This window comes from Larimichthys crocea, chromosome XIII (genome assembly GCF_000972845.2).
Source record: "Larimichthys crocea isolate SSNF chromosome XIII, L_crocea_2.0, whole genome shotgun sequence".
Classification (NCBI taxonomy): Eukaryota; Metazoa; Chordata; class Actinopteri; family Sciaenidae; genus Larimichthys; species Larimichthys crocea.
In genome coordinates this window covers 47,472,634-47,492,155 of record NC_040023.1, presented here as the reverse complement: position 1 = coordinate 47,492,155, position 19,522 = coordinate 47,472,634, and the positions used below count along the sequence as shown (strand labels likewise).

Genomic DNA, 19,522 nt, shown 5'->3' with positions numbered 1-19,522 from the left:
AATCACACAATTAGCCATCTGTCTTTGCTGCATTTCCCCCTTAAAAGTTTTAGGGAAACTGTCTACTCTGATTAAAATGTGATACATTTATCCTGTCACAAGCAATGCAAATGAATACATTTCTTCAAACAATTAATCTTTAATAGCACAATTATACAATACAATCAACATGCCCCCCCCAACACTTGACTTTTTCACTGATGATAACTCTGAATAAACTATTTACAATTTTATGGCACATACTATAAGCTGTTGTGACTGTAGCTGATGGCTAAGGAGCGGGGGCTGAATATATGTGGCGGCTCATAGTGGTAAAAGGAGGGCAGAGGCAGGGCGGTGGTCTAGTTCAGGAGGGTATGGAGGTATGGACGGATGTGTAGAGGTCAGAATGTCAGCGGCGGTGAGGTGGAAACCAACACTGATGGCAGTATCACCACAATGATGGGTCATATCTGCTAAGAGAGCAAGAGAGAGGTAAAGGTCATGGTCAGCTTCCTGTGAGGGATGCACCAACGTAGAGCTCAGTCTTACAAACACATACCTCGACTGTGGAAGCGTGTCTGTGCTTTCCTTCAACAGCAGCTCTGAGACCAGTGTGTCCAGAATCTCAGGACTGGACCTCTTTCCATACCTGAGACACACAAAGAAGACACACAGACAAAGGTGATGGTAGATTATCAAGCTTTTTGGTTGTCAGGTGAAATACATCACAGAGGGAAACACAGCTGAACTTATTACTCTGCATGTCCTCTGCATGTCCAATTATAAGCTCAGTTAAGTCTGAACACTGAGAGTCAGACCAGGACCCTGCAGGGGCAGACAGGAGTTGCATCGCAGGGGGTCATATTTCCCTTTCTGTCTCACAGATGATAAGCTGTGTCAGCGGGCTTGTCTCCCTGGGTGGTGAAACGCCTGCAGTGTCATCCAAGCCCCTGACATTCAGAAGTAAGCTGAAAACCGTGGGCGATTTGACACAGCATATCAGCCATGGCAGTCACTCCTCCTCAGGTTTTTTTTTCTACAGGTGGTAAATGGGTTCCCTGCTTTGTAACAAGGTGTGTGAAGCTGCAGATAGATCTGCAATACTTTAGACTGACAGTTCTAGCAGGGAAAACTATGAGTGGACTTCATGTTGATGACAGAATTTAGTTTTTATCATAAGACTGCAATGTCAAGATCCTGAAAGAAAATGTTGAGGAAAGTTTCCTATAGCGACAATTGTTGACTAGTTGTATGATAGCAGAGAAAAAAAATCTAAGATTTTATACCTTAAATGTCTAATTTAAATATTTTTTGTGGCACCTGGGACCTTTCAAATTAAAATCCTGCCTTCCTATTAACACAACCTGGATCTAGTACAGGGCAATGAGAGAACATGGTTTAAACTTGAAGAATGTACTGAAGCAAAACTGAAAGTACAAGCATGTTTGACCAGATAAATCTCATTATATCCAGTGGTTACACATTTGTACAATTGGAAAGAAAACAATTAAATATAATAAATAAATAATAATAATAATAAATAATGTGGGGAAACTATCAGAAAGTGGACTATTATTACCAATCCGGACATATGAAGAGGAAAAACTGCAAAGTAAACTACTCCTTTGTTTTTCTGTTATAAGCTTTATAAGAGAGGTGTAATGAATCTACCTCTGTCTTGTGATGAGGTTGATGTAGTGTCTCAGGGCTGAGTAATACTTGGCCAGCTCCTCCGCCGGGGCATCCTCCCCGGGGTTCTCCGGTTTCACCGGGTATCCCTCCGTCAGGGCGCCCAGACAGAGCAGCGCCCAAAGCAGGAACCCCAGAGTCCCCAGCCAGCTCATCAAGTTAGGATGCATCTGACAGAGCAAAGTGAAAAAAAAATAAAAAAAAGTGTTAGTCCATCACTGGACACCTGCCCCACTATGCTTTTACATTTTACATTTTTAAATGAATTATTACTAAACTAAACAGGACTTTTTGCAGCTGCAAACCAGCAGAAAATAACCAAAAGTCATGTCTAAAAAGTTGAAATACTTCAAACATTAAGATACTTACATTTCCAAAGAGGATCAGGGGAAGATTTGCGCGCTGTCTTGAAGGGTTTCTTCTGCTCTTCTGGGCGCTTGGTGCGCGGTGGGTTTTATATCTGTGTGTGCAAGAGGGGGGAAAAAAATATATACGCGTCAGAGCTGCGCTTCGTTTAGCGCAAGTCTGTGCCTTTCTCCATGTGAACGTCATTGCTGATGCTGTCAATAAATGTGTTTGAAAAAAGAGGCATTTGTTGCAAACGTAAAATAATAAGGTAAACTAAAAATAGAGTGAGCTAATAAGCCTTGTTTCCAATGCGACCAAGATGGATTAGGGATGAAGTGTATGTGTGTTTTAAGAATGATATTAGCTTGAATCAAGCTGTTACAATGGTATTATAGGATACTAATTTAGTAAAACGACTAATATAGGAACGTTACATGGATATTACAGTCATAACATGAGCCTATAGAAAGTATAAACTCACTCAAAGTCACCCTTGAGCATCTGCTATATACTTTTCAATTATTGAAAGTAAGTTACTGTGTTATTGTTTATGTAACAAACATTATATTCTATTTCTTAAATGCTGGTGTGATTTGGCACAAGAGACTTGGCACAAATACAACCTTTTAATAACATCACATTCAAACACACACTGTCAGACAGATGCTGAGTGAGATGTTTTGGTGTTTATTCAGCTTCTCCATGAGGAAGAAGGTGATGAATTATTTCACAATTAAGTAGTGATTCTTCCGCATAATGAGATCAATAATCGCATCTGAAGTCACAAAAGAATGGCAGAGATGTAACACTGTGGGCGAACTTCAAATGAGTCTCCTAAAGCAAAAAGAAGCTCCTACGAAGACGCCTCGGGTGATTTAGAATAAAAAAGATTTCTAAACAGACTCCCATGTACATGAAGCTTATTTTTTTTTCACACGCTGTTTGACTGAATCAGTCCACTAATTTCATTTTGCAGTTCACTCCATCAGATGGAAAGAAAGACTGGGATACTCAATGTGAACAAAAGACCTAAATGTGAATATGGAGACATGTCAGTCAAAGAAGAGCCCAATCTCCAAGAGCTCCACTTAATAAGAAAACCCAAATAGCACTTCAAATGAATCTGTATCACGAAGTGCTTCATTTACCTCCTATTCATAATCCTTTTGTATACCAGCTCGCAGCCATATAATCTATCAAAATCAGTATTCTTCAACAGTGCTGCTCTTTAAGTTGCTGCAGAGGATGTGTTAAGGGCTTTTTGTATAACACAGGATGCTAAGAGGGAGATGAGGCATGAGACACAAGAGGGAGAACGTGGAGCGCAAAGTCATGACCGAATCATGACGAGCATTGGCAGGAATCCGAAGTTTTAGTCCTCTTCAGGAGACACACACACACACACACACACTCAGTGACTCACTTCAATAGGTGTAATACCTTTTTTAAGCAAACAGCTTGAGCCTACACGTGAATGCTGGAGTGTCTGGCATCTGAATGGAGCAGATGTATGAAGCACGTGGACAAAGTTGAGAGGTCAGTTAGGGTTTGCTTGAAAATGAGACGTGACTTTGGTGACTTTGTATGATCATTAGGGATAGATGCATCAACTCCAGTGTTGGAGACACAGGTGATGTCTTAAGATCAGACTAAATGCGCCTCCTCTGAATGCACAACTCATCGATCCTTGAAACTGATGAGCTAAAGTAGAAGAGGCCATGTTGGGGTGCACTCAAATCAGCTAAGAGTGAGTGATAAGTCATCCAATGGGGAACATGAATCTTTGTACCAAAGTTCATGACAGTCCAACCGATAGACGTTGAGATATTCCAAACAAAACCCCAAATGTCAACTTCATGGATGCTTGTAAATAATTAAGATTCATCATCTGGGAACCATGAATGTCTGTATACAATCTCATTGCAATCAATCAAATAGTTTTGAGACATTTCAGTCTGGAGCAAAGTGGTGGACTGACCTACTGACTGACCTTCATCACCATGCTCGGAGCCAAGGTTGGGTTAGGTTATAAAAACTAAGGTGTTCCTCTGTTTGCCAAAGTGGCAGCATTTCATTTTACTCTTATAACACTTGCTAGTTTTTGATTTCACCCTTAGGTGGAACAAAATGTTAAAACACAGTGGATGAATCTCAAACTAAATATGCTAGTCACACAGTGGATTAAGAAACACACACAGACAAATCCATGTCTTTAGGGATGCATCTTTGCTTTTTGAACAACATGCAATTTTCCCACCAGGAGTCAAACAGCCTTAAAACAACCAGAAGGAAAAGCTTAGTAAATATTTAAAAAATAAAAAACTCTGGGAAAATAAAACAAATCAAGAACACAGAAACACAGCTTTTTGGATCAGTGTTGCTTCTGCAGATTGATGGAAACATTAACAAATTTCATGAAAGACTTATCAGCGTATCACCACATTCATTAATGTGAATATACACATTTTACACTGTGAACCCTGGTGACATTCAATATTTTTCTTAACAGAACACAAACACAATGAGACACATCACTGTGTGTACTCTTTCACATGTTCCATCATTACCATAAACATGGGCATTGTAGTTCATCTCAAGTAAGTCACCACATGTACCGACCTGGTGCTTAACGATGAGACAAATGTGTATTAATTCACAGCCGAAAATAGTCTCCAACAAACACAATTTACTCCCTGTTTAGGAACGCTAGCTAAAGATTAATGTGTCTGGTCTTTTTAGGAAATTATTGAGCTTTTTTTCTGCTTTTGAAAAAAAAAAACTACAGATATGTGACCTGTTTTAAAGGATTTACATCTTTAGTAGGAACAAATGGGTGTGAGTGCTAAAAAAAACAGGGTAGAGAAAATATTTCTGTTGCTGGGTGGACTAACACATTCTCAGTCTTCTCATGGGCTTTGCTGACAGTAAGAATATTATCCAATAATGCCAATCTTATCCTTTGAAGTATATGTTAAAAGGGAGTTACAAAACAGTAATAAAAGTAAAAAAAAAAAAAGGTTAGGTATAGGGCTTGTGTGTTGGGCAGAAGGGCCAGTCACTGCTGGTATATAATCCAGACTGATGAAGTGTTTGCCAGACTGTGATGAAGGCCTAGAGCCAATAAAAATTGGCCATTTTAATTGACCATGTTTAAAGAATAGATTATATTACTATATCTGAAGACGGAGTGCCTTACTTTTTTCCCATGGTAATCTGCACCACTTGACGTTAAGCAATATCTCCTGGATTTCTGTTTTTATAAAAGGTAATCAACAGGGTCAACCATACAGTTGGATGATGTTTTCTTCTTTGCAACTTTATTCTCTTAAACTATTGTTACAGATACAGTGGAGTAGTCCATGCTTGGGGTTGTATCCCTCTCAGTTGGTACTCTAGTCATTAAATATTCATTAAAACATGTTCTATAATTAAAATGGCTCTGACAACCAGGTCAGATTTTGGAAGAAATCTGCTGGATTTCTGTGCAGTACAGAGGAAGAGGACGCCGCTCTTCCAGCTCAAGGCAACATGACAGGGCAAATGGGGTTCAATAGGAATATGGTCATTCATTTTGATCAACACCCACACTAATAGTATCAAAGCTATTAGAAAGATAGCAACTGCAGTACAGCCCCGGTTGTTTACGCTAATTAGACAAATCAAAATACCCATAATTAATATGACAATTATTGATGCTTCAAATGTATCACCTTCAGGGAAATGCTGTATGAGAGAATTTCTCGGAGCTTGGCTTGTCATTATCAGACATCATTTCTGTGGAGAACGACTCCCTTAGAGAGCAAGCTGTTAAAATGCAAATTTGTTTTCCCCTCCTCTCATCAGCCTCCTGGTTTGGACAATAAGTTCTCTCATAGATTTGCTAAGATGAAAAGGCCTGTAATTTTCCGCCGCTGCGAATCACACTTCTCATATTTGCAGTGCGTACGACTGCAAAAAGGAAATACCGACAAGCGGGGTGCCTTTATCTTTTCTATCTGGGGGATGTATAAAAACGGACTGGGAGCACGAATGAAAAAAAAAAAAATCTCATACAGCTTTGGTGCTTTCTTGGCTGTTACACCATTTTACACATGAGTCTGACATCTAAATTGCTACTTTTAACTATACTATTGTGCTATGGTGACAATCTGTTACTTCTGGTAAGCAAGCACTACTATTACTTAGATACAGCATCGGCAGCCCCCTGTTTGGGTACGTGGGCTGAAGCTTCAAACTGAAGGTGGTCCAAGTAAAGAGGTCCTGATATCATATATACAGTGGAGCTTTAAGGATGTTAATCGTTGATTATATTATATTATAAGCAAACAATGATTTTTTAGTTTGGAACTGATCCATTTTATATTTTATTAGTGATTCAGTGTAATTTGGATAAATACATAAAAAAATAATTGGCCTGTTTTTACAGTGTACCACAGAAGACGTATCATTTCAGTTATCCACTTCTCTAAGCTGTTAGTTAACAACACTTCAAAGCGTGTTCCTTCCAATGTTCCAATTTTTCTTCTTTGTTCTGTCGTTGACATTAATTGACAGACTTTGCAAGCAATTACTAAACCATATAACATCTCAGAGAAGGCAAGCTTTTCTCCACTTTCAGTTCAGAGTAAGTACAATACTGACAACTGCTCAATGAGGAAATAAGAATGTCCTTTGTCATTCTCTCACTTGTTCTTCTATCACTCTAATTAAGCCGCCACTGCTTTAAGAGTCCTCCTCAGTATTTACCTCTCCACTCACTGTGTGTATGTGTGTTTCTGTGTTTAAAAGTGTCTGTCACATCTGCTCCTGGGGTGAAAGCAGCACAAACGTCATGTCAAGAGAAACATCATATAAGGTCTTTTGACTGACAGATGAACAGAAGGTCAAGTCGCCAAGCTGTGACAGGTCAGTTCGGCTCAGGTGTGTTGTTCAGAGTCCTGAGTATTGATGTTAGGAAACCTGATGAAAGTTATAACCACATCAAAGGGTGCTAAACTTTATTTCATAACTGTTGTGACATATGTGACACCAGAGAAGACTGCATGTGTCTGGCTGTCTGTTTGCTGAACCTCAGAAACATTCAATCTTAAAAATACCTGTTAATCAAGCATATGAAAGTGTTGTTTATCAGTATCATTACAAGTCCTCGTAGTATACTCAATTTAAATTCATATGTTTTAATTTACTGATATTTCTTGCAGTAGGATGCATTTCTTTTTGAATGAATCTAATGAAATAAGAACATTTTGAGAATGTAATCAGATTATAAATACAATCTTTAACCACAAAATTGGTGTTAAATTGCAGACTATCCTCATAGGTTATGGTGGATGTTGTGTCCAAACACATCACTTCTGATTTAAATAGTCTATCATATGAAATCTAAAAATAACTGGAAACGCCTATTAGTAATCTTAATCCTTCAACAAGCTCACATGTTTCTGGGTAAATTAATCAATTTAACATGCAGCATAAATTATCACTGTTGCGGGTTTAATATTTTAATATGTCTGCTGAATACACTTCTTCATCAAGGCCATTTGGGATACTGCAAGTCTGAAGGGTAAATTTTATAACCACTGGTGCAGCCAGGTTAAATATATTACAAGCATATTAGACACCATACTAGACGCTGCCTTCGCCGACGAGGAGCCTAATAATGAAGGGGAAATGTATGATTTAAGCAGTACTGCTAATGCATTCTAGGCATTTGAAAGCATCATTTTACAGGAGTGTGCTGCATTCATGAAAGAACACATTTTCCCACATGGCTGTCAATCAGCCATTGCCCATTGAGTGTGTCCACATACTTATTTTCCAAATTAAAGGCATTTCCAAATTAATGTCATTATTCTGGTAGCTGGTAGAAGGCTGAATAATGCTAAATTTACGTGAGCATACACAGTTACTCACAAGGACATACTCACAAGAAGCACACTGCACTCTCGTATTGAAGCAGCGACGACAGATACATTTTAACATTTAAGAATAGCTCTAAAAGGCTAAAAGTTCTAAGCCATGACAAAATGTATTAATGCTTTACTGATTGGTGAGTGTATTAAAAACGCTCATGTTCCTTTCAAATCCAATGTGCAGGATTTAGTCTCATCTAGCAGTGAAGCTGCAGATTGCAACTAACTGAATACCCTATCTTGAGGAAGTGTTTGGTTTGTCCATTCTGGGCAAACAGTTCAACATGGTGGACTACATGGAAGAGGTCAGTTCCTGCTGTAGATATAATAGTCTTATTCTAAGGTAATGAAATTATGATTTATATTTAATTATACAGTAACGAAAACATATGATTATGAATATAACAATTCTGCCAGTAGATCCACCTTTGCTTTCTTGCAGGGAATTAAATGAGAAGATCAATACCACTCACATAGGTGTCCATTAAATGTAAAGCTCCAGCCTACAAACCTTTGTTATTGCTCCTTTAACAGAATGAGAACGTATTTACCCTATAGTCTTGGTGCTAAAGGCACTGGTCCACTGCTCTATAACAACAAGAATTATAAACACAAAAATTCATTTTGTCATGCAGTATTCTATGAATGTGTCCATGGCCATAGACACTTATTAAGGTGTGTATGTGTGAGTAAATGGGTGTGTGTTAGTATTAGTCAAACATTACTGTTGATTTAACGCTGCTATACAACGTCCCTCTGTATTTGTTATCGCCATGCTTTGTGGAAAAGCAAAATCCATTTCTCACGACTCGGTCTCCATCCTCCTCCCCGATTCTGTCGACACAGGAGGGGATTGAAGCAGATTCTCTATGAAGTCCTTACACTGTCAGTTTCCCACTGTTTCTACCACAAAAGAGAAGCAACACACACACACACGTCCAATGTGTCATCTGTAGTCACTTTTACAACATTGTGATGGGGTTTTGTTTTGTTCTTCTTAGACACAGAACAAGCTGCATTTTGTTTGAGAAAGATTTGTCCTAAGTTGAAGACAGGCTGATTATTCTGATAATCAAGACTTTTTGAAAATATTTTACAGGTCCTTTTTTTCCCCTGAAAAGCTGAACAAAGTTTGGTAATCTAAGAAAACTATTATGACTCTAGACTTTAAGTATGTATGTCAATATATTGTGTTGTGCTTGAAGGAGAGGCTCTGAGTAAAAATCATATATAAAGTGACACATAGTTGTTATCCAGCAGTCGGAGATCAATGATAGCTTGTCTGCCCTGGCTAGCTTGACACCCTTCTTCTCCTCAAAGTGGTTTTAATGTTTAGTCACAGTAGCTGTCGATTGCACAGGCTTGAGGTACCCAGTTGATGGTTGAGCAATTGACATGCAAGAACCACTGACATCCCTAACCAAAGCTGCAAAGTTGGACCAAAACGATTGGCTAAAAGATGCTAAAATGCTGATTAGAACAGGGGGGAAGAGATGAATTGAAACTGATATGCTTTGAAATAAAAGCAAAGACATAACATATTACAAATTACATTGATGATGAATTTGAGCCCAGTAGATTAGATGAACTTGAACTGAAAGACCATTTGTTTTTAGCTTTCACTATACAGTAAGGGCTACACAGTACACACATGTATAGCTACAGTATATTGCACTATAAATTAAGTATCCAACAGATGTTCTTGTCCTTCTTTTTTGCATTTTGAAAGTGTATTTTCCCTTGTAGTAGTATCTGATTGAGAATTTGAAGTGATTTGTCATTACCTGTCAGTCTGTTGTGGCACTCTGTGTCACTGAGTTTTTGTTACCTTTCAGTCTGTGGGGGAAATTAGGGGAGTGTGTTCTTCGTCTCCACACACTGTGCTTACCCTAACTGTCAGGGGTAATTAAGTGTTTCCTTGTGCAGTAATTGCCAATTTAATCTTCTGTGCTCATCCCCTGATTTGTAGTGGCGGATCTGTCAGTCAAGCTGGGCGTGGTTTCCATGGGGATAAGGGGAGTGTAGTAGTCATTCACTTTAACCAATGGCCAAAGTAAATTACCTGTAGCCTCCTAAATGGAGGTTGCTATGGAGAGGCAATTACCCTAAATTGTAATTGTGCCACACTAATGTGTCAGGCCTTTACCTCTTAAATTAATTGGGTTTTTCTCTGTGAGAAAAAATGTCCAGGAATAAGCAGTGGAAACAGGTCAAATGTTTTTTTTTTTAAGGATGCTTGATTGTAGTCAACAAAACTCTTCTGGGTAGTATAGGATTTGAAGTGCATACGTGGCAGTGAATGTGTGTGTACATACTTTATGTTGTGATACCGTGGTCATCTTAGATACACACTGAATCTGAAGTGTCAGCTTTCAGATGGGATCCCTTCCACTTGCTTCCTCTTCAGTACTCGGCTGCAGAGACCCAGGTGCATCCATGCCATCCTTCAGGCGTAATACTACTTCCTTTTCCTCAAGAACACCTGTTCAGCTCACTAACACACACATACACACACACACACTAAGTTCCTTCAGGTAATGTTTACATTATGATACAGGGGACATGAGATGCACTGGCTAGCTCCAGTGTAGATGCTGATTTAGTTTGACTTGCTGTCCTCACAGTGGAAACATTTGAGTGGGAGTGAATCTTTATTTAGATTACTGTTAATTCTATTTCTCAGATAAAGATGCTGGAAAGCGGGCTGCCAATGGAGAAAACATGACCCGCTTCAATCTCCATTCACTGCGTGGATTAAATCAGCTCTCATCACTGCTGATCTGCCGTGAGGAATGGGATTAATCAATCGGAGACAGTACATCAATCTGCAAATTAAAAAACGACGCTCATCACTGAACATGCAGCTCCATGGTTCTGGTGTTATTTTGGTAACATATTGAGCAGGACGCTTTCTCTCAGTACGAGAATAAAAACTGTATGAAGCTCAAATGTGTAAGATGACGAGGTTATGGAAAGTGTATCAAGCAGTGAATATGAGGCATTCCTAGAAAATAACAATAAATTGGCAATAAAAAGCCCCCAGGTTAGGGTATTATTATATGACAGTTAGGGATTTTATAGTAGAAGGTTTTCATAGATGCACGAAGCAACCAAAAACAATACAGAAGAAAACAGATTCCTTAACCATGCTTTATTTACAATGATAAATCCAGCATTATTTCATGTCTTTAAATGTATGTAGGCTCTGTCAAACTGTGACAATGTCAAGTTATGTCTTAAAGGTTAACTTAAATTTCTAAATCTGGATCAACACATTAATATTGCCAATGGCTTCCCACAGTCAAGCCTCTGATTGGATCGATATAATGTCCATTAATTGTTTGGTTGTGAGGTGGGATTAATCACTACTGTTGCTGACTGTTGATTAGACCAGTGTCACGATGCTGACAAAGACCGACAAACAGGAAACAATGGATGTGGAAAATTCAAAATGTTAAGACAAGATTAAAGGTTACATATCAGAAGATATATATGATTTAATTGATTCATCTAAATTGTCTCATATTTCATGGATGCTTTGACAAATGGAGTCTGAGAAGATCATTGGATTTCACTTTCAGCCATCTTCTCTGTCTTGATCTGAAAAAGATGTAGCAGAGATTATGAAAATCATATCTGACAGGTACCAGCAGTGGAAGTTGTGTAGCCCACCCCCAAGTATGGAACTAATTTAAATCTTGTTGTGTGTATTAAGTGTAACAGAAAAACCAGGAGGCTTATATTATATAGAATACATACATATGCAGACATAATCATGATCGTAAATAATAAACTCAAAGATTATTGTTCCAAATTAAAAATTAAAACATATATTGACTGATAACTTTAAAAGGGAAGTTATGATGGGTACATACAATCTGACGTTGTACCTAACAGTATTTGGTAGGGTGACTGGTACCTGAGTACCCCTGTGTTCACAAAGCAAATGCTAAATTAAGGAGTAATGAGTCACAACAGCTTATTAAACCATACATAATTAACCAGTCCGAAATTAATTTTAAAAATCAAGTTAATGTTGCACATTTGATCATTAATTAAATTTCCATGGTTTTCAGAAGAGATGGAAATGACTTAAAAAGATGCAGGAGCCATGAGCCACGTTCTCTTTACGTGTAAATTATTATGACATATAAATATACACTGTTGCCCATAAAGTTGGAATAATTTTGTTTTCAGACACATTCCTCTTTTTATTCCTATTTATACACATCACTTTAATTATGGTTTAATTTTCACTGTGATATGTTTGGAAGAGATTGATCAATAAAGTTTTGAGAAGATACACTATCTATCACTTTATCTAACACATACACACTTGAACAAATCTCTGCAGACTTTTGTTTATTCAACACAGATGCTGTGCTGCTCTTTGCTGCCCTCACATGCCTCTTTAAGGAACTTTCTTCACCTTTAGTGCAATGCATGCAAACACACACGTCAACAAAGGCCCTGATCACCAAAACACTGACTCCATGAACCGAAGAATGTCTGAGCTGAAAGATGGCTTTTATTTGTTCTTGTTGCGAGATGATGCTGCTCCACGTGACTCGACATCTGCATGAAATGTTACAATAGTCACATAGTACACAACTGTTTGCATAAACATCCTTCTAGATCACATATAAACTACATATCTGATGCTTACCTGAGCCACTGGCTTCTAAAGCGAGGTAACCATCCAACAAGGAGGTGAACCCCGTCAGCCCCCCCATGGCTGCATAAGGGACATCCCTGCCTACGGGCCGACTACGTGCCTCCCTCTCTTGTTTTGTCTCAACCTGGATATTGTGCAATTTCAATGTGAGTTGTGCAACTTTATGTATGTGAACAAATGGTAGTAATGTAAATGTAAATCTCTGTCGAGCATTAGTCCTCTGTTTGACTCTACTTACCAAAGTCTGGTGGGCAGAGCTGGGCTGACCACACCCACAGGTGAAGGGGCTCTGAAATCCAGAACAGGAAGTACCTGAAAAATGAGGACAAACATCTTAAACATTTACTGTGTATGTGACTCCATCTGGATCAAATAATTTAACAAGTGGTTTGAGACTCACACTTTTTACACATGTGGCCAGTATCTTCACTGTGATCCTGAGGTAAGTGCTTACACCTGCAGCGGACAGGGTTGGGCCCAATGTGGGGAACATACTGGTAGGCAAGACAACAACATCCTCTGACCAGGCATGGTAGGGCGAGAGGTCGCTCAGAGGGAACCACTTCAAAGTCGGTCTTATGTTGCTTATACCTGGACAACATTACATCACTCACAAATGTGGTTATTTGTGTGGATTTATGAGCAGGGAGAGTCTGTTTTCATGTGTTATTGAGTAATGTGCTACCTGTGTGCACAGAAGCACTGCGTCTCAGGGCCAATGAGTTTGCAATCGATACCTCCTGGCACCCCAAAGCTCACATACAGCCTGTTTTTCATTCGTTGAGGGAGCACCTTCCTCTTGTACTCCTCATATTGCTCCGGAGTGAACAGTTTGCCTCCATCATCATCACCAACAATCCTTGAAAAAGACAAATAACCAATGAAAACAGTTGACACCATGACTTATCTGCCAATAAATATGTTATTTCTGCATATGTATGATGGGTTCAGGGTTACAGTTCCTCTGTAGTTAGCATTAGTCTTTAAACTAGTTGTGACATGCTTTGCTCCCAACTGTTAAACCTCTGGATTAGCTCAGAGACAAACCTTCTGTACTCGCAGTAGTCATCCACTGCTTTTAAAGCTGATTTGTCGAGACATATTCTCTCCATTGCCAAGTATCCAAAATTGATATCCTGTGGGCTTCCTCCGTCTTGCACAACAAACAACTAGCTACTGTTTGCCACCAGCTTTGAGGTTGCCATGGAAATGGTTGTAGGTGTCCCTCTAACGGTCGCACAGGGAACTACAAACACACACACACACACACACACACACACACACACACACACACTAATGGAAGAACACAACAGAAGAAAACCGTTAGTTTAACACTATGTTTCCACGAACGTTACTAGCTAATGTATATACATTTGTTTTTATTATTTTAATTAAAACTGCTCTGCTATAACTTATTGTGCACTTTATGTTACTACTTTTTTTTTTTTTTTTAGAATGTTCGCTTCCTCTTAGCGTACGAGCAGTATGACTACATTTCCCACAATGCCGTCGTAATGACGCACGCAGTAGACGTTCAGTGGGGGGAAACCATGACAGTCTGTCAGCACAATTGCATGCTTGGAATTTTAGCCACCGACTTTTGCTCTTGAAGACCGTGGAGCCAGAAGGCTGAAATGACTGCGAGAGTGAGCAACATGAAGCCCGGCAGCTAACTTTTGCAACGCAGACACCGGGGCTGTTTGAGATATTTATCCCAGCGACAGCAGCGACAGCCCAGGGTTGCCAAACAACAAGCATCATTCAGTGTCAGCCAGCCGTAGCAACTGGAGCTGTTGGGCGCCTCGTCCCTGCTTCACTGACCGCTCATTCCTGCTTCAACCTCAAGGTAGCTTCACAGACAACACACCGGGGCGAACTATCTGTTTGTAATGTGATTTGTGCTACAGTTGCGGGTCATATTTTGGCGTTTTTTTTTTGTTGTTGTTGAGTTGGCGTTGCCGTTTGTGAAGCTAACATGAAATCTAAGTGTAGTTGGAAAACGCTTTAACTGAGCTTGAGCGCCTGCTAACAGTTGTTTAAAACACTAATTTGGCTATAAAGGTCTTTTTTTAATGGAGTATCCGAAATCGGTGCATCTTTAATATGTTACCCATTGTGTCACGAGTGTTAGTTAGCCTACTTTTTACACTCGTGCTTTTAGACATTGTGCAAGCATAACAAGTTCACCAAGTCCACAGATTTGCTAAGTTGTCCCCTCAGCAAGTTGTTACCAGGGATCCGTGTCCATTTATGATGTTAGTGTCATACGATGCACAGAGTTTCTATATTTTATCTTTTATACCTCCTCCACCTCATTATTGACACAGTTTTTGGTTTATGCTCCAATGGTTCACTGATTAGGTGGGTTGAATCCTGGATAACAGCTGTGGTCAATGTATATTGACTGATATCGTGTGTCTTATCACTGTCAATCATCCCATTAGGTAAACTATATTTAAACTGTCCTCTAAACAAGTGGAACAATCATTGTCTGAAGCCTGGGCCCTGAATGGTGTGTGCCTTTTCCACAGAACAAACGATCAAGCCACGTGAATGTCCTGACATGACAGCGTCTGAATACTCAGACTCTTCCTGCTGTCTCCAAGCATGAACGCTTTGATTGAGAGAGGTGTACGTGAAGACTGACATTTGGAAAGCACAGAAAACAAGCCTGAAAGTTTATTAGGGTGGGAATCGCCTACCCATATCTTTTAACAAAGCACCCTCCGTAGAAAAAATCCAGCTTGAAACATTATCTGTACCTGATTGTGCATGATACCCCAGCGTATCAGGCTGTGTGTGTTTTTTTTTGCCTGGTTTGGATTAGTTGTCGTCTTTTACAGTCACCACACTTTGATGGACGGTTAAAGTTCCTCTGTATTCTTATTATGAAATAGGAAACATAGTTCAAGAATTTTACACATTTCAAATTCCCAATATGATTTTAAAAACATTTTTTTTCAGCTACATTTTGAAACTAGAAGCTAAAAATACCTAGAGTGGGTGGTAGAGGTAGTCTGACTGCTGTCAACTGTTACTTTCAGGATGTCTCTTCACATTGCTTTCTCTTTCCACTCAAGTGCTTGCTGCTAATACGTGGTAGCACCCAGGTCACAGGAGGGCCCCGTGTGTGTGTGTGTGTGTGTGTGTGTGTGTGTGTGTGTTTGGACAGAGACCGGGAAGCATCACTAAAAGGATTTTGTTACCTTTCTTTTCATAATTAATTCCCTCAGTCACTGTCCCCTCTCTAACCTCAATAGGAGGTGACACTCCCATTCCCAGCAGAGAGCGCAGAGAATAAACTTGGTGACAAAATAGTGAAAACTGAGAAATGATCTCCTAATTTCCTCCGCATGTGTACAGTATATTCACAGGCTCTTTGTCAGTCAGGTAACCTTTTGTGGTGTTGGGATTAGGGAATGAATGCCCTCTCTTCCTCTGTTTGTTGCTGTGCCTCCCCATCTAGAGCTGCAAAGTGGGTCCCATGAAATCTAAACTGGTAATCAGGTTTCTGGGTTAAGAAAGATGAAAAACATTTGTTGATGAGTGGGTTATTGTGAACCCTGACCCAAAGCCTGTCTTTAATAATGACTAAATAGTCTAGAAAGCCACTTTGATGTAGCCACTAACTTCTTGCCAATAATGATGAGCTGTATTTTGTTCTTCATCCAGCACATGCAGTGCGTCTATTGGAAAATCTCCCTGCATTCATCCACCCAGAAATCCTCTCAGTCATTATGAGTAAAAAAAACCCCCACACACATAAAAGAGTTGCAGGAAATACCCTTGAAGTGGTCTTTGTTAGTAGAATTGTTTTTCATTTATTGCAGCATCACATGATTAAAATGTAAGCATCATAAAATGATCTCTGAAAGCAGGCAATAATAAATCTTGTGTTTCTTTCTTTTTTTTTTTTTTTGTTAATTTGATTTCTTCTGTCTATTTTGCTGTCGTTCTCCAATGCAGTCAACAATGTCTGCGGACCCCCTTCCTGAACACCCGGTCTGCATTGGTGATTTGGAGTCCGACATCTTAAAATCAAAGCACCTCTTCAAAAAACCCTGACTGCCGGCATCCGTGAAGCGTCAGCTTCCCTCTGGTTCTACTTCCTGGCACCTGCTGTTGCTCAACACTTTCTCACCCCCTCTTCAGTGTTGAGAAATGAAAATGAATTGAAATGTGAAGCAGTTTCTGTGTTTAGAGAAACTCATTTAGTTACATGGAGATCAGGCAAGCACATGTCCTGCTGGAATTAACTTAAGTAAGCCACTGAATACACAGCAGCTCTGTGTGTGCTTTGTAGCCAACTTTGGCCTCTGACTTCTCTGGAAACAGACAACAGGAAAAAGATATTCCCTGCAGGACTCAAACAACCACTATCAAATTATTGCTATATCCGCATTCAAGAAAAGACTTTAATCCTCAGACCGGGTCTCTCCAGCTCTCCCTCCCCTTTGCCACCCACAGTACCATGCTGGGTGCACTTCTGCGGAGGAACATGTCCCAGAAGCTGAGTGTGCTGCTGCTTGTATTTGGCCTGGCGTGGGGACTTATGCTGCTACGCTACACTGTGCAGCAGCCTCGCCATCAGAGCAGCGCCGAGCTACGCGAGCAGATCCTGGAGCTCAGCCGGCGATACGTGAAGGTCCTGACAGAGGAGAACCAGAATGCACCAGGTGGACCGCAGGGAACTTCTATGGCTGGTTACGGTAAGAAGTCAGGAATGCCGTGAGGTTACTTTTCTTTCCTGCGCATAAGATTACTTCCTACTGTATGAACATTGCATGATTCGAATTGTGAGAATGCATACTTAAGCATTGATTTGTGTTTACTTCTGTTCACCTTGCACACAGCTGATCTGAAGCGGACCATAGCTGTGTTACTTGACGACATCCTGACACGGCTGGTCAAACTGGAGGGGAAAATCGATCTGGTGGTCAATGCCTCCTCAACTAACACCTCCCATACAGCAGAGGGCGTCCTTGCCTCTGCTTCTGCTGCTCTACAAAAATCCTCAAAGCAAGAGACACCTGGCAGCCACCAAGGGACATCACGCCTTCACCCACATGTTCCTAATAAGCTTCGGCCACATCAAGGAGTATAGTCTTAATAGATGTATTGATTTTTTTTTTTTTTCAGCACATCACACTTTTCCAGCGTTTATCACTGATGTAACAGCGTCAGAAAAATGAAAAGCAATAGTGAGACGAGGACATCCAGAAACTTCAAGTTTAAGATGCGTCTCAGAAATGTTCAGCCAACTCAGAGGGAAGAAGGAAGACTTCTTAATGCTCTGTCCTATCATATGCTGATATTTATTTATTTTTTATCAAGACTATCCAGCACATGTTTTTATATTTGCATTGCTGAATTTTCTTTGGCTTAAGTTTTAGCATTTTTTTAATGATGCCATATTTGAATCTGTGACTGTTTAAAGCAAATGCAAAGAGGTTGAAAACCCTCTTGGAACTGATTCTCATATGCTTTATTATAAAAATCATTTTAAATGCCCCGCAATCCATTGTAAACTATTTTACAATACTGCTTCAACATATCAAGATGCTGAACTAAACCGTAGTAGTTGATACTTAGGACAGCTTATATAGCTGTGTAGCTCAGATCAGTTTTTAGCTGACTCAGTTGCTAAATACTGCACAAGAAGATTCTACTTTTAGCGTGCACATATAGTTTTAAGGATAATAATTAAATAAGTCTATTTCACTCGTAAGAGATAATCCAAAGAATGTCATTTGCACTCCGTCTGAAGGGAGTATAAATGTGTGTTCACAGGTTTATGCAGAATACGATGGGATGATGCCCATTTGCCACTGAGAACATGAATGTGTGTGTGCTTTGTGTTGGTTGAACTCCAATGGTTCTCCCTTGCCTGGTCTTGAGAAATGTTTTAATGTGGGCGTGGAACAGATTGAATGTACTGTGTAGTCAGTCTTTAGCGCTGCATTGCTGTTGAGATGACTGACATACTGCTTACACATGTTCAGGGTTCAAGTTACACTGTGACTCTATCGAGAATTTCTAAAAATACTGGGTGCATCCAACTTTGACTTAAGGATATTTTAGGGGTCTGCTTTGTCAGGCTCTGTAATATTCAATCTGCCAGGCTCTCTGCCGGTCCAAAAACACCCTACACCGTCCTGCCCAGAGGAAGAAAATCTTAAATTTTCTCATTAACATGATGACAGAAGAAAAGGTTGTATGAGACAGTGTGGGTGGCATATGATGAACGAAATTCATGATGTTGCTCCTCAGACAAAAAATAACTATATGAAGGAGGTAAGGCTGAATTATCCAACTGTGGTCTGACTGTATGTACACTGAAAAATGCCATAAATGTACTTTGCTTCATAATGCTTAAGAAGAAAAGATGGTGAGCCAGTCAGCTCCTGGGAGATAGCTTTACTAATAAAATGACCTCATGGTTAAATTATTCTTCCACTAAATTAATTTTATATCTTATCATTCACTTTAATTGATTTTCTTTTTTTTTTTTTAACATACATTTGACATGTGCCTCGCAAGTAAATAAATCCAGTTTGATTAGCTTCTTTTCAAATGTTTAGCCAGAGGTTCCAAAAGATTTGTGAATGTATAAAAATGAGTTTTTGGGTTCATTCAAGTTTTGTTGCAAAACCCTGAAGTTGTTCCTAAACTTTTTAACTCACCAGCCAAATCACACGTTGCCATGAACGGAGGTGGAAAGTAACTTGAGTGTGTCCATTTAATGCTATTTTCTCCTCCTGCTCCACAACATTTACTTAACAGCTGTCAGGATAATGGATACGGATTTAAATATATGGAAACAGCTCATAAAACATGATCCATCCCTGCAGGCTTAAGCTCTATCCATCAATATGTAGAGCGGTCAGAATTAGCAACATTTAAAAGCAGCTCAGAA

General features: G+C 39.6%; 3 protein-coding genes across 4 annotated transcripts; 1 reads left to right on the top strand and 2 right to left on the bottom strand.

The window, feature by feature from the left end:
• Positions 1-119: 119 nt before the first annotated feature.
• Positions 120-2,531, bottom strand: npy (neuropeptide Y). 2 transcript variants are annotated; one of them, XM_019275410.1, is made up of 5 exons: positions 2,501-2,531; positions 2,041-2,131; positions 1,654-1,841; positions 542-631; positions 120-455 (listed from the first exon to the last, which is right to left on the bottom strand). In XM_019275410.1, the coding sequence occupies exons 1-5, from the start codon at positions 2,518-2,520 to the stop codon at positions 431-433; spliced, it is 414 nt and encodes a 137-aa protein (XP_019130955.1). In that variant the 5' UTR covers positions 2,521-2,531; the 3' UTR covers positions 120-430. The 2 variants fall into 2 exon arrangements, with proteins under 2 accessions (XP_019130955.1, XP_019130954.1); XM_019275409.2 differs by lacking the exon at positions 2,501-2,531 and having other exon boundaries at positions 120-452; positions 2,041-2,141.
• A 9,745-nt stretch (positions 2,532-12,276) lies between these two features.
• fam221a (family with sequence similarity 221 member A) lies at positions 12,277-13,844 on the bottom strand. Its single transcript, XM_010735766.3, has 6 exons — positions 13,654-13,844; positions 13,292-13,465; positions 13,007-13,197; positions 12,845-12,918; positions 12,598-12,730; positions 12,277-12,506 (listed from the first exon to the last, which is right to left on the bottom strand). The coding sequence occupies exons 1-6, from the start codon at positions 13,716-13,718 to the stop codon at positions 12,460-12,462; spliced, it is 684 nt and encodes a 227-aa protein (XP_010734068.2). The 5' UTR covers positions 13,719-13,844; the 3' UTR covers positions 12,277-12,459.
• A 260-nt stretch (positions 13,845-14,104) lies between these two features.
• ccdc126 (coiled-coil domain containing 126) lies at positions 14,105-19,054 on the top strand. Its single transcript, XM_010735765.3, has 3 exons — positions 14,105-14,452; positions 16,573-17,315; positions 17,460-19,054. Exons 2-3 carry the CDS (start codon positions 17,078-17,080, stop codon positions 17,708-17,710), a joined length of 489 nt encoding a protein of 162 aa, XP_010734067.1. The 5' UTR covers positions 14,105-14,452; positions 16,573-17,077; the 3' UTR covers positions 17,711-19,054.
• Positions 19,055-19,522: the final 468 nt, after the last annotated feature.